The following is a 13,776-nucleotide window of genomic DNA, read 5'->3' as shown; positions in this document are numbered from 1 at the left end:
TGATTAGTATTTTAAAATCGTCATCAATTACTCACCAAGATACACACTTATTCATTATCTACCTTTCAGTTTTCCAATCTGTTACGTGAAGAATAATAGTTTAGGGGTATTTTACTAATTATTAGTAATTTAAGGAGTCTAATGTAATTGTTTGGGTTATTTACTTATTTATGTACGTAATATGAAGGAAGAAAATCAGATTTGAAGTTTGAAATTCTCCTATCTTCTCCAAATATTCTCCTAGTTCTTCTCTTTTAGGATTTAACCCTATCAAGGGTATCAGAGCCGTTCCGATCTCCGGTTGGAATTACTTTTGATTACCATGACTAACACTCGCAATCAAGAAATTGACAGCACTCTCAAGGAATATGGCAAGGCAATCTCAAATCTCCAAGAAACCCTAGCCGCCATGTTGAAACAACAAGAACAGTCGATGAAACAACAAGAAGATATCTTACGAGCACTCAAGGAGCATTCAAGCGGTGGCAGTTTTAGCGGCGGCGGAGGCGGCCCTGATAAAGGGCTGTTTAGCGATGATTCGCGGACGGGTACTCGGAAGACAGAAGACATAATTGTTCTTGATGAAAATATTAACAATGATAATTCCATTGTTGCACTACATGAGACAGTGAAAAAGCTCCAGCCCTTCAATGAAGACACCGTTCTTTATAAAGGAAGAAAACATAGAGACACACTTTGCATAATCCCTGCTAATGGCGCTTGCGAAGAACCCAAAACTAGACTATACAATGTTGTTAAGGCTGGCCTACTGGTTCCGAACAGTGATGCGGTTCCTGTTCGTCAAGGTCTTCATGTCAAATATGGTAGGAAGTTTGATACCCTTCCAGATGATGATATAATTGACGTTGTTAACAACAATCTTTTTGGTGCCTGTTTAAAGGCAAAGGCGAGTTCCGTAAATGATTGGCGCCCACCATGGCGCATCGCTGGGATTTCTCCGATTGCAATCGGAAGGACCGAATGGCGTCCACCCTGGAATGAGTCGACCCAAAAGAACTCATGGATGCTGCAATTTTTTTTCTCTATTTTGTGATTCTTGAGGTCAAGAATCTTTTAAGGGGGAAGTATTGTTACGTGAAGAATAATAGTTTAGGGGTATTTTACTAATTATTAGTAGTTTAGGGAGTCTAATGTAATTGTTTGGGTTATTTACTTATTTATGTACGTAATAAGAAGGAAGGAAATCAGATTTGAAGTTTGAAATTCTCCTATCTTCTCCAAATATTCTCCTAGTTCTTCTCTTTTAGGGTTTAACCCTATCACAATCCAACTTCCAAGCAATCTCAAGTTGAACTTGTTAAAAGAACTTAAAGCTTGCCTCGTGTTAAAAGCTCTAATATCATTATATGTATTGTTTATTTTTATCATATTCATCATGTCATTATTCTATTTACAAATATGACTACTTTTATATATATTTGTAATTTATTTTTATATATGTGTGTTTAATGGAGTATCAATTTATTTTTATACTAGTATTTTAGCTGCCACGCATTGCGGCAGCGATGCGCGGCGAGTTGAAACGTACACTACCTCGAAACGCAATTTACATCAAAATATAGTTGTTGCTTGAAATAAAATGTACGTCGTAATGTACACTATTGCCACTGCCGGCTTCATCCAGCCATTACAAGGTATTTGCCACTCATTCAGCCATCTTTACACAAAATTTACTACTATAGGACCAAACAAACCAAAGGATATTGGCAAAGTATAAAAAGCAAACGAAAGGAGGGGTTAAAATGGAGATGTAACCGACACTTCCATTTAAGATAGATAATAATAATAATATTATGTATAAAAAAATAATATTATGTATAAAATATAATATAATATGAAAGGTAACAGGGCCAGAATTTTGGACCCAAATTTCCTTTATCTAACGCATATTTTTAATTGAAAATAATGTTCCTGTTTTTTGGTTATTTCTAATTGTAAAAATTACTGAATCATGAATGAATTTAATTAATTCACACGTTTATTTAGTTTTTAAATTTTCTTTTCTAAAAAATTGATGCTACTATCAGATTCATACGATTTGTTTAAAAGACACTATATAAACTTCAACAACTACAACATAAATTTCCTAGTGCTTTTAGAGTATGTGTGAAGTAACTATATATTGGTTTAAAGAGTGTTTGTGTCTCCTTCGTGTTTTTCTATTCTTTTTAACTAACAACTTACCAAACACAAAGTTTCTTTTCATGATTAAGAGTGGTAAACTTTCGCTAATTATCCCCCTCAACTACATGTCATAAGATGTTGCAGTCTTAAACGTTATACAGTTAGTTAGTTTGTTTGTTTGTTTGTTTTAAATACAGGGAGACTTTTTAAAAAATGTCAAGGTGTTATTCATGTAATAAGTGATTTTGATGATGATGTTGGTAACGAAATTATATAAACAGCTCAAGACATTTTTAGAACTAATTTAATTATATCCACACCTCAGCAAAACAAAACCAAAACACCTAATTTGGTTATTGTAGGCAATTGTCATTAATCAAATGGGTTAGTTTGGGTTATAAGAGTTTTTTAATGGGTCAAAAATCAGTCATTACTATAAAACTAACCAACTTAAAACCGGTATAAACGGGTGAACACCGCCCACCACCAATGTATGTGAACTCCGCCTACCAGCCACTAGTGACACAACCACCATCACTGCTGCTAAAGTCGCCAATCCTACTGATCACTGCCAAAACAACCACAGCCACCACCTACCAATTGTCGCTTTGCTCTGCCGCCACAGCCACAGCAACCACCACCTCCCGGTCTCCCTTGACACGACTGTTGCCATCACCATTACCGTCACCACTACCACAACCATCATCGTCTCCACCATTTTACAGTCACTGAATTGGATTGTACCATGAGTAAAAACAAGGTGGTCAACATCTTTCAAATATACCACATGGATTCTAGCAATGCTAGCTTCAAGAATGTTAACAGATACACAACAGAGGGAGGCAGGGAACATTTGTTCTTGAACTCACGCTTCAATGCTGCTTTTGTTTATTTCAGTTTTTTAAACTACATGCGGTAACAATCTGTGTATGTATATCAAGACTAGGAGGAATGTTGACGAGCATAATAGAGTAAAATGTAAAATGAACATGAATTGCTTGATTTAGTCATACGAATGAAGTTGCAAATATCACATACAAATACACTTCGACGACTTTTGATCCGGTCAACCACATTCAAAAAAAATATGTAGAAATCTGCAAATCACCGAAGAAAAAGAAAATACAAAACAAGTGTATATTTGTAGGCAATTCTTTTAACATTAGATCTGTAACAATGTTGTTAGGGGATGAACAAGAATGTGAATATAGAAATGTTGACCTCTACTTCTGCACAATGTTTTGGTCAAATGTTTGACCCTGATTTCTTTGCTTCATCGCGAGCTATAGAAGCCGAAAGGATCCCAAGATCGCGGTTCAAGAAAGTCAAAGCAGATTCACACTCGGATATTATTCTCGACACAGAAGATGGTTGCCCAGAAACTGTTTCAGACGATCCAACAGCCACAGCAGCGTGCGAGTCGCGTAGGTTTTTCAAGTTCCCTAAGAACTGCCAGTCAAAAATTCAAGCTTAAATTATCTCATTTCCCATCATCTTTAAAAAAGAACATGGTAGTAAAGGGCAGAGTTTTCCTATTGTATATTTACATAAATGATGCCCAAAAATTACATTATATAAAGGTACTTTAGAATTTATATATGGGTCAATATTCAATAGTCAATTCAGGTTATGTTTTATCTCTAGCCAGTCCAATGGGTCAGTCAAGAAAGACTTTTAAACACAGAAAAGGTCGAAACTAGTCACCTAAAGTCAATGTTTTGATAACAGGAGCGGTCATTGAACCAGCTGCTATACCACTGAATTGGTTTCAAAAACCGCATGACGTCATAAATCATAAACGGTATATTGTGTGTGCGCGCGCGTGTACCAAGTTAAAACAAAATATGGAGTATGAAATAAATGAAATTTGGAAGGAAAAAAAAAATGAAATAAAATCCGGTCCAAATGAACAGTCCATTTCGGTGGTTCACCCGGTCTGACAGGTAACTAGCTGGTTCAAATGGACTCAACTGGACCGGTTATGTAGTTGGTTCCCAGTCTGGTTATGGTAACAGTGCCCAAATTATCTTTTGTCGCAAAAATACCTCTTTATATCATTTTATTAAAAAAATAAAAAATAATAATATGATTTTAGCAGGCCTGGCAAATTTGACCTGCCATCCCAAAATTGGGTTGATATGGGTGGCTTTTCAAAAGTTTTGGGTTGAATGGGTTGCTGTTATTTTTCAAACTGGAGAATATGGTGTATTACTTTATGCGCACATCAATTAATATGTTGAGATAGAAGATAACATCTGTACAAATCTGATGTCGCAACCCCGTGCGTGTGTTACTCATGTGTAACCGTCGCCGATTACTCAAGCGGTCCGATTACACGTCGAACGCTGGGTTAAGCGTGTATCGAAGCTGGGTTACACACGTTACGTTACGTGGCGTAGGGCGGGTGTTTTTCGGCCACGGTACGTGTAACTGGCATTTAAACACGCGTAACCAACAGCTAAACATGCGGAACAACACCGGAATGTGCGTAACAGGCGTTAAACACGTGTAACCAGGGGCACGCGCATAACCGGCGTCAGTTACTCGTGCAAAGCCGGTTTCGCGTCTAGCGTTTACCAGAGCCGGGTTACGTGGGTGTCCAAGCTGCAGTACGCGTAACCAGAGTAAAAACGTGTAACAAACGCCAAACATGTAAATGACGCCTGAACACACTTAACGTCCAACGCCGGTTATGCGTCGAGCGACTGGTTAAGTGTCTGCTAGGGCCTAGTAACGTAACGTGGCGCCAGACGCGTTTCCTGATCCTACTAGTACATGTAACCAGCTCCGCATGCGTAACCGGCATTTAGACATTCATAAACCAAGGCATGATCGCGCGTAACTGGTGCCGAAAACCAGAAAGTCAGAACCTAGAAGTTGTACAGTAATTTCAAAATAACCATTCTGTAAACCAACCCGTTCTGACCCGAATCCGTCCCGACCCAAACCAAAATAACCCTTTATTGAATCAACCCGTTTTGATCTGAACCACAACCCAAACCCGCCCAACCCTACCCATTTGCCAGGCCTAGTTTTGTTGTGAAAAATTGAGGTTATCGAACTCGATGAAAGCAGCTGACTTTAAATGGAAATTAGGCCCAACATAGTAATTAATTTTTTAGCTCATCTTGACCCTTTTTTCAATAGGCCCCATCCTGACCCATACCCATTCTGACCCAAACCCATCCTAACCCAGCAACCAACCCAATCCATCCCACCCATTTTGCCACCTCTAGATTTTAGTAATCATATCAGTAAGTTTTAATAAAAAAAAACTTCAATAAAGATTGAGACAATGTGTTTCGGGTCAACCCAACCCTCTGATTTTGCCATACCCACATTCTTCTATGCAGTCAAAAGAGAAAAAGAACAAAGAGCATGTATGATGTATAAAGTGTTCTACAAACTATTTGTCGAAAAAATTACAAGTTTTGTCCTTTATGTATGTCCCAAATTGCAGGCGCTGTCCTTTAAACCAAAACTTGACAGGCGGTGTCCTTTGTGTTTTCAAAATCTTGCACGTTTTGTCCTTTAGGCCAAACTTAGTTAGATTTTTTAGTTAAATATGGTATCAAGGGCTATTTTGTAAAAAAAATTTATTCAGGGTACAAAACAACAACAAGAAGAAGATGGGGGACATGATAGAAATTTAACAAAGTTATCATCATCATCAACAGCTGCCCCTCCATTTTCACAGTTTTTTTCATACCCACAATACACTTGCTCTCAAATTCCCAACAAGTTTCCTTCAAAAAGCAAGGCAGCAATCGCAGATATCGAAGTTACTTTGATCGAAACACATGCTAATCTTCAGATCCTATCGCGAAAACGGCTTTTTCTCATTCAGAAATCAAACTTCTCTCTCCTCTCACTCTCTTCTCTCTCTCTAACAACAGTGGTGGAGGTGCTTTGTGGTGGTAGTTATGGCAGGTGGTTGTGGTGGGTTTAGTTGTAGGTCGGTGGTGGGTGGCTGTGGTGTTAAGGTCGGTTGCAGGTGGGTGGTCGGAGAATCGATGCCGGAGAATCGATGTTAAGGTCGGTTGCAGGTTTGTTTATGGGGATTAAGGTCGGTTGCAGGTTTGTTTTTGGGGATTTTTGGGCGTTTTTGATTTGTTTGATTTTGGGGATTTTTGGGGTTTTTGATTTTTGGTCAGTGGGTGGCAAGTGGGTGGTCGGAGAATCGATGCCGGAGAATCGATGCCGGATATGTTTGGTAACTTTTCGTTTGTCTTGCTGTTCAAGGTAAAATATCAAATTATATTATGTTGGTGATTAATCTATATTAATCCATTAGTATATGTTCTAACTTGATAACTTTTGGTCAGTGGATTGTTTCGTTTCTGTTTTGGAGGAGAGCAAGTCAAAGCAAGTAAGTTAATCATCGTCTTAATTGTTTTTATTTACTTTCTTTGGCTGCGAGTGTTTTCCCTGATCAAAATTAAAACTTTTTATGTTCCAGATACATGTTTGCTATGTCGGCCAGTAACGCAGGTTTGCGAATGTTGGTAAACAAGGGACCACAGATGGGGCAATGGAGGTGTCTATCAAGAACACGATTCTTGAAATATTGATCTCGAACACACATCTGTGTGGACTTGTGATCTGGTATAGGCTGGACATCTACATCACACTGTTTAATTTTTAGATTTTAAATAATTTTTTTCCAACTATTTTCGTGGGTGAAGTGTTATTGTTTTTGATTTGTCGAAATTGGACTGTTCTCTGATTGGTTAGTGTTAAAGAAATGTGGATACATATATATAGTCATAAGAAATTGCTGGCTTGTAAGGTTTTCTTGAACATAGCTCGATGCATGAATGTAATGTGGTGGTGGTGGTGGTGGTGGTGGCGGTGGCGGTGGCGGTGGTGGCGGTGGTGGTGGCGGCGGTGGAGGATGGTGGTGATGGTGATGAAGGGTGGTGGTGATGGTGGTTAGTCATTTACTCAATAATATTAATAATAATAATAATAATAATAATAATAATAATAATAATAATAATAATAATAATAATAATAATAATAATAATAATAATAATAATAATAATAAGTTTTGTACAATTTAGTCCCTGAATAATTTTTTTTACAAAATAGCCCCTTGATACCAGATTTAACTAAAAAATCTAACTAAGTTTGGCCTAAAGGACAAAACGTGCAAGATTTTGAAAACACAAAGGACACCGCCTGTCAAGTTTTGGTTTAAAGGACAGCGCCTGCAATTTGGGACATACATAAAGGACAAAACTTGTAATTTACTCCTATTTGTCATTCTAAAGAAGTTGGCAAAGAGATATCAGATGAAACTGCACATAATAGGGTTTCATATAAACTTACCTTTAAGAGCATCTTGTATGTCTCTAATAAGCGATGTGCAGCCGGTCCAAATCCATGCAGTTGAGGTACCTCCATCATATGTGTCCATGGACGGATTTCCTATAAACAAAATATCCCACTGAGAATATGAAGTGTCTTCTGTAAGTCTAATATACCATCTTGATATTCTTAAATTCTTGATTTTTTTATAAATGAAGTTCCATTTTGACAATTGATTATTCTAACAAAAAAAATACAAGCAAAACTCATGAGTGAAAGGAATGTGTATAATTAGAGGTGAAAACGGGCGGCATAGAGTACCGGCATGTTGAGTAACATGTCAAAACATGGTAACTTTTTGGTATGGGTTGGGTTGTCCCGAAACACTTTTTGTTGAAAATTTTAATTCTCTTACTGTAAGCTGATGTAAGAGGGTTTACGAATCAAAAATACACTTCGGGCGACTTTCAATCTGCTTGACCCAATTGATCCATTTCCTTGGTTTTCAAATGTGTGAGGCGAGAGCTTCACATACGCGAGGGCCGAGGCGTTGCTCTATGTACAACCAAATAAGCTTTATGTACAGCTAGAAGCTGCATCTCTCTCATATATTTAACAACCTAACGGCCCAACCTTTTTATTAAGTTTGACCGTTCATGATCTGTTCATCCCTTTGGATGCTTTTACATATAACTTTTACCAATTTTGACCCAGGTATGCATGAAGCAGACCTCAAGGCCCTGAGGCGTTTTCCAGATCGTCTCACCCACCTTCTGTCTAAGGCGCTCTTTTCAAAACCAAGCCTGTTTAGCTAATATTTCTATTTGACCTGGATCAGCCGTTCATAGTAAATGGGTCTAAACATTTCCCTCTCATGTATAACAGGGAAAGTATAGAGATGTTTAAAATTATATAAAAATACCTTGGTGTATATTGTATTGAAGGATCTTGCAGTTTCTAAGAAAGACTCTAGATGTGCTCGCAGCTTCATGTCCACCTCAGCATAATCCTCATCAGGATTATATGAATGCTGGAATTAGTAACAAATAAATAACATGAAAAGGTCAGCTAAGTGCATCGTTAACGAGAATCAAGAAATCATATAATCCAGATGATTAAGTAAAAGGAGCTGGAATTAACCTTTGATGCTAAATCATCAACCATCTCTTGCAGACTCGATAATCTACTAGATTGACTGGCGAGTTGTTTCTCCAAATCTGATATGTCAGGCCTGTAAATAAATTTTCATTTAGAAATATATAGTATGCTAGTTTTGGTAGTCAAATGTCTTAAATACCCTTCAGCGAGACAAAATTAGAAAGAATGCTGGCCTGTTAGCTCAATAATTTGCCAGAATGGAACGTTGCAATTAATTTTTCGCATCCAAAAACGGATAAAAGAATGACGAAAACAAGTTTATTACTCTCTATGAATGGAATTAATCACTCTTTAAAGAATGGGATTCCTTCCATTTGATTAATTATGTTTCTTATAAGCCTTTTATGACATTGGTTCTTATTTGTTTCAGGAAAATCGTTTGATCATTATATTAGACTATTTAATAGCTAGAGATAAAGATATGCAACTGTATTTGTATATAATATGCAAAATTGATACAAAAAGTTACATACTAATATTTAACTGGTCATATATAAAAGAGAAATAGAAATAAACGATCATTTTAAGCATGTCATTGCTAATATAATTCAAAGTGGAAAATAATAAAATAGTAAATGTAAAACAAAAACTTGAAATGGCTGTAACCGACTAACCGTAACAGTGAAGAGTAAAAAGAAATCTTACAAGGGATATATTGACTGAATTTGCACATCCGCAGGGAACAGTTTGCACTCCTCCGAGAATATTTGAGCTTGTTTTTCAGCAATAGAATCTATCAATTGTATGTCCTTTGCTACCTGTTCATCAACACTACCACAAGACACGTATAACTTTTATTTATTTATTTACTAATAAAGCAAAAACTTAAAATAATGTAAAAGGAGATCAAAGAGAAACATGATATGAACCTCCACTCAGGATTATCAGCATAAATGCTAGCTTCAACAAGATCTACAATCAAACGAAGCATTTCCGTACGTTCCTCATAACTCCCTCGTCCCTGCGACCAAATTATTACTTGAAATTAGGTCAATTTGGGTTATGATTTATATCTAACGAGTCGAATGGGTGAAAAGTTATAAATCTTCCAAAAAAACGAAATGGGTTCAAATGGGTTGAAAGTCAATTAAAGTGTTATTCAGATGTTTTCAAAACCTCTTAAAAAATTTACACAAATAAACTAGTCCACTATTTCTATATCACAATTTTTAAAATCATACCTAATACATTAAATATCTTTAAGTTGTATCTATTTCTGTATTTTTCTAGCATGCAAAATTATACATAAAACTGCACCATCATCCAAAACTAATACTATAAATGTAAAAATTTCAAAATTTTTAATCTTTCTATAAAATTACAAAACATGAAAAACACCCAAAAAAACTTGTAAGTGTATATTTTAACTTCTACAAACCCCTGACACCTGGTCTACGGTCTACAGGCATGAAAAGACATATTTTCTTCATTGTTTTAAATGTTTAATATTTAGAAGGTTCAATCATAACAGTAGAAACACAGATTAACATATGCACCATTTATATGTATATAGTAACTGAAACAACAAATCGCATTCACACTAGAACCTATGATGAGAATCAAACTCACTTGTATAGCTTCCGTGTCTACAGTGGTGGTTATGCCTAGAAACTTTGCAATCTCTGCCAAATCTGTAAATGAAATACAAGTTATATGTTATGCAGGTCAAAAATGTATATAAACAGAAACAATATCAGCATCCCAATGTATATCCGCTTTGACTTTCGAAAGTCTCTTTTAACAAATTCAAAAAATCCAAACTTGACACTGGTTAATGTGATTGTTTCACATATATGATATAACCATAGCACTTTGTATCCATAAATAGTTATACTGGTTACTGTGTGTTCTTCAAAATCTAAACATATAATTCTTTTTCACACTCTAAAATGTCTAGAGGGAACCACAAAACAAACATTTAGATACATCTACTTGCTACAAGCTTGATTGCACATTTTGTCAACTAATTTAGCACACACAAACCCTAGTAGTCAAAGGCGACCCAGATGCACGCCTAAGCAAGGCGCAGACAAAACGACGTGCCGTCATCAGAACGCTCCAGCCAAATTCTGGAAATTCGGTCCTGAACAGCTAAAAGTGCTCTGAAACATCCATAATGACCTAGAAGGCTGGAACCATCCTAAAACAGCCTAAAATAGCCCTAAACCAGCCTAAAGCATGTCTATAACCCTTAAAAATTGTATATTTATACCGTCAGCCTTGCTTAAAAAGGACATTCCTTGTGTCTAGGCCCAAGGCTCACCCTTTGTTCCTTGAGTGTGCCTAGTGCCTTTGACTACCTAGACACAAACTAATTCCTAACCGACATTACTAGTGATACCTTTGAGTTACGTCATAACATATGGTAATCCATCAGCAGTGTCCTTATTGCTTGGCATGCCCTACGTATATGTTCTAAAACAATTAATTCCAAAATAAACCAATACATGTTCTTTTCCACACTTTAACATGGCGAGTTTTGACTCCAAAAATAGACCACAAAAAAAACATTCAGATATCTTTCCTTGCTGCAAACCAAAGTCTAAAAGAACGGATTGAGCCTCGAGGCGGAATTAAAAAATAAATATAAAAATTAAATATCTTATAAAGAATAAAATAATTGACACAGAAAGTCTAAACCATCAAAAACACACATCAATAAAAAATAATTGACACAGAAAGTCTAAAACATAAATAACACACATAACCCCATGAGGAGCCCTGAGGCGCACGTTTTCTTACCGCCTCGGCCCTTAGAGGTGTACGTACAAACATAACCCCATGAGGCGCGCCTCAAACACATTTTCTTACCACCTCGCCTCGCAGCGCACCCCTCAACAGTTTTTTTAAACCATGCTACAAACTTGATCACACATTTTTATCAACCAACTTAGGACACATAAGCTGCTTCCTAAATCATAAGAGACACTACTACTAATGTATATGAATCATTTCTTACATATAACAATCCAATAGCTACCTCCTTATTACCTGGCATCTCCTACATGTGTTAAAACTAACTAGATGATCAAAATTAGGTCAAATAACTTAGCAGCATCCCCAAATATCAGTTCCAAAACAATTAATTCCAAAGGTAAGGCATCTCAAACAGATCTTCATCTAACCAGTTGAGTTGACCAAACAATTCAACACAAACTAAATCACCAAACAAACAGTAAATCACATACATTGTATCCGAGACGTCTCCTCGTCCCGATCTACACCATCTCCTTGCAAATTCTGCTGAGAGAAGGGGGATTTATCACCTAACAACCTGCAATTAAACAAGAATCACAACAAATACGCATAAAGCTAAACTAAATTAATGCAAATTACTTGAAAAAGAGCCACTCGAGAAGTGAATAACGCTCCATGCCGGCAAATAGGAGAGATTGAGAGGGAGCATTGGCCCTAGGGTAAGATAACAGCGTCAATTTCCTCTGTATCTCTTCCATTTGCTTTGCTGCCATTGTTAACTGATTGGATTCGGCGATCAATATTGAAGAAAATTGGGGTTTTGGACTCTTGTTTTTGAATCGACTGGCCTGGTTTATTAAACGTGTCTGCGGGTTTTTACCTGAATTGATATCAACAGATTTAAAATTCGGGTGATGTAGTAATGTATAGATGTAGTCGCGATCTTTTCTTTAATTTTACGTAAAATCGTTTGTTCTTTTTTCGGATACGGATTTATATCGGTTGTCATTATCTCCCAATATTTATATTTGTTCTTTTCATTCTTCAACCAAACCCGTTCTTCCACTTCACGTTCTTTCGCTTTTGCCTTTTGGGCTCTGACCTTGGTATATGCTTTGAACTGGGCCATAAACTCGTCCATTTTGTAATCGTCCCCCGTTGCGGCTTGTTTTTTTTTTTTTTTTTGCAGCCGCCGCCTTTTTGGATTTGTCCTTCCCGGGGATGTGCCTCCTCTCGAACTTCGTACTCTTCTTCGTCAAATTCGGGCTCGTCGTTTATATTTATTTGGCATCGTGCGTCCGAGCCCCCCGCACTATAACTTACGGTCTCCGAGGTTTTTGTTCGTTTAGCCATGGCAACCTCGTTTGGAACCGGCGCCCACTTGTTATTGGTTCGCAAAACATCCCAAGCATGTACGTGTGGGAAAACGACCCGATGCGAATCTTCATATTACGGATCGCCTCTTTAAAAAACATCTTCGTCACACATCCCACTACGACGGTTACTAGTATATAAATTATTATGTATCGCCGTAAACCAGTTCACGACCGGTTGCATCTTTCGCCACTTCGAAGAGATGGAATCGATATCGCTATAATGACCCATATTTTTAGAATGTAACAAAAGTATATATTAAAAAATGTAAAATTTATATATTTTTAGTATAAAATTAATATATTTTTACATACCGACAATGGGACTCTTTGATGCGCTAACCCACGTCTTCGCTAACGTCCATGCCACTTGCTTTGTCATCGGCTTCACGTGCCACTTGCTTCCTTTTTTTTCCGTTTCGAGGATTGCGGTTGCGTCTCCGGAACACATTCTTCAACGTCATCTTCTACGGGTTGTGGTTGGGGAGACGATTCTACCAGTGTTGGCGAAGGTTGTGGTTGAGATTGAAATTGCGAGTTGAAGGGGTTTCGCATCATCATTTGTTGTAACGATTGCATTGTTGCATTGATTGGAGTTGTCCTATTTGAGAGAAAGTGTTGGGGTTTGTTGGAAACCCGAGAAAGCGTTGAGAGAAAATTGAGAGGATGACCAACTCGGTTCCATCGTAGGATAGTAACCGGGTACCGAGAAAACGTTTGGGTTTGGGTTCGGGTTTGGGTTAGCGTTTGGGTTCGGGTTGTTCGGATTGTATGGATCCATGGAAAAAGTAGAAGAATTTATAAAGTTGAGAGAGAGAATTGGTTGTAGTGTGTAAGAAATGGGGTGAAAGATGTATATTTATAGGTAAAATAATTAATTGTTTTTTTAAATCTAGCCGTTGGATCTTGTTTGTTTTAGGGATATTGATTTTTTTTAAATTATAGCCGTAAATCAACGGCATTTTTTTCATTTGTGCTCGTCCACAACGTCTCCAAAATGCCGGTGAAGACGACGCCGCCACCCCGGAAATGGTGTTGCGGGGCGTCGCCGGGCCAGGCCGGGCCTGGATGACCCCCCACACCGAGTGGCCTT

The 13,776-nt window shown here is 37.4% G+C and overlaps 1 protein-coding gene and 1 long non-coding RNA gene across 2 annotated transcripts; one reads left to right on the top strand and one right to left on the bottom strand.

Moving 5' to 3' along the window:
• Positions 1 to 3,122: 3,122 nt before the first annotated feature.
• LOC110875833 (AUGMIN subunit 7) lies at positions 3,123 to 12,216 on the bottom strand. Its single transcript, XM_022124033.2, has 9 exons — positions 11,950 to 12,216; positions 11,802 to 11,887; positions 10,183 to 10,244; positions 9,483 to 9,574; positions 9,259 to 9,384; positions 8,596 to 8,686; positions 8,378 to 8,485; positions 7,477 to 7,575; positions 3,123 to 3,594 (listed from the first exon to the last, which is right to left on the bottom strand). Exons 1-9 carry the CDS (start codon positions 12,081 to 12,083, stop codon positions 3,391 to 3,393), a joined length of 1,002 nt encoding a protein of 333 aa, XP_021979725.1. The 5' UTR covers positions 12,084 to 12,216; the 3' UTR covers positions 3,123 to 3,390.
• Positions 6,319 to 6,929, top strand: LOC110875840. Its single transcript, XR_002556605.2, has 3 exons — positions 6,319 to 6,387; positions 6,471 to 6,514; positions 6,605 to 6,929. It is a non-coding gene; the product is annotated as an uncharacterized LOC110875840 (long non-coding RNA).
• Positions 12,217 to 13,776: the final 1,560 nt, after the last annotated feature.

The sequence above is a fragment of the Helianthus annuus genome, chromosome 1 (assembly GCF_002127325.2).
Source record: "Helianthus annuus cultivar XRQ/B chromosome 1, HanXRQr2.0-SUNRISE, whole genome shotgun sequence".
Taxonomy (NCBI): domain Eukaryota; kingdom Viridiplantae; phylum Streptophyta; class Magnoliopsida; order Asterales; family Asteraceae; genus Helianthus; species Helianthus annuus.
The sequence above is the reverse complement of the archived record's forward strand: the minus strand, read 5'-3'. Positions and strand labels throughout refer to the sequence as shown.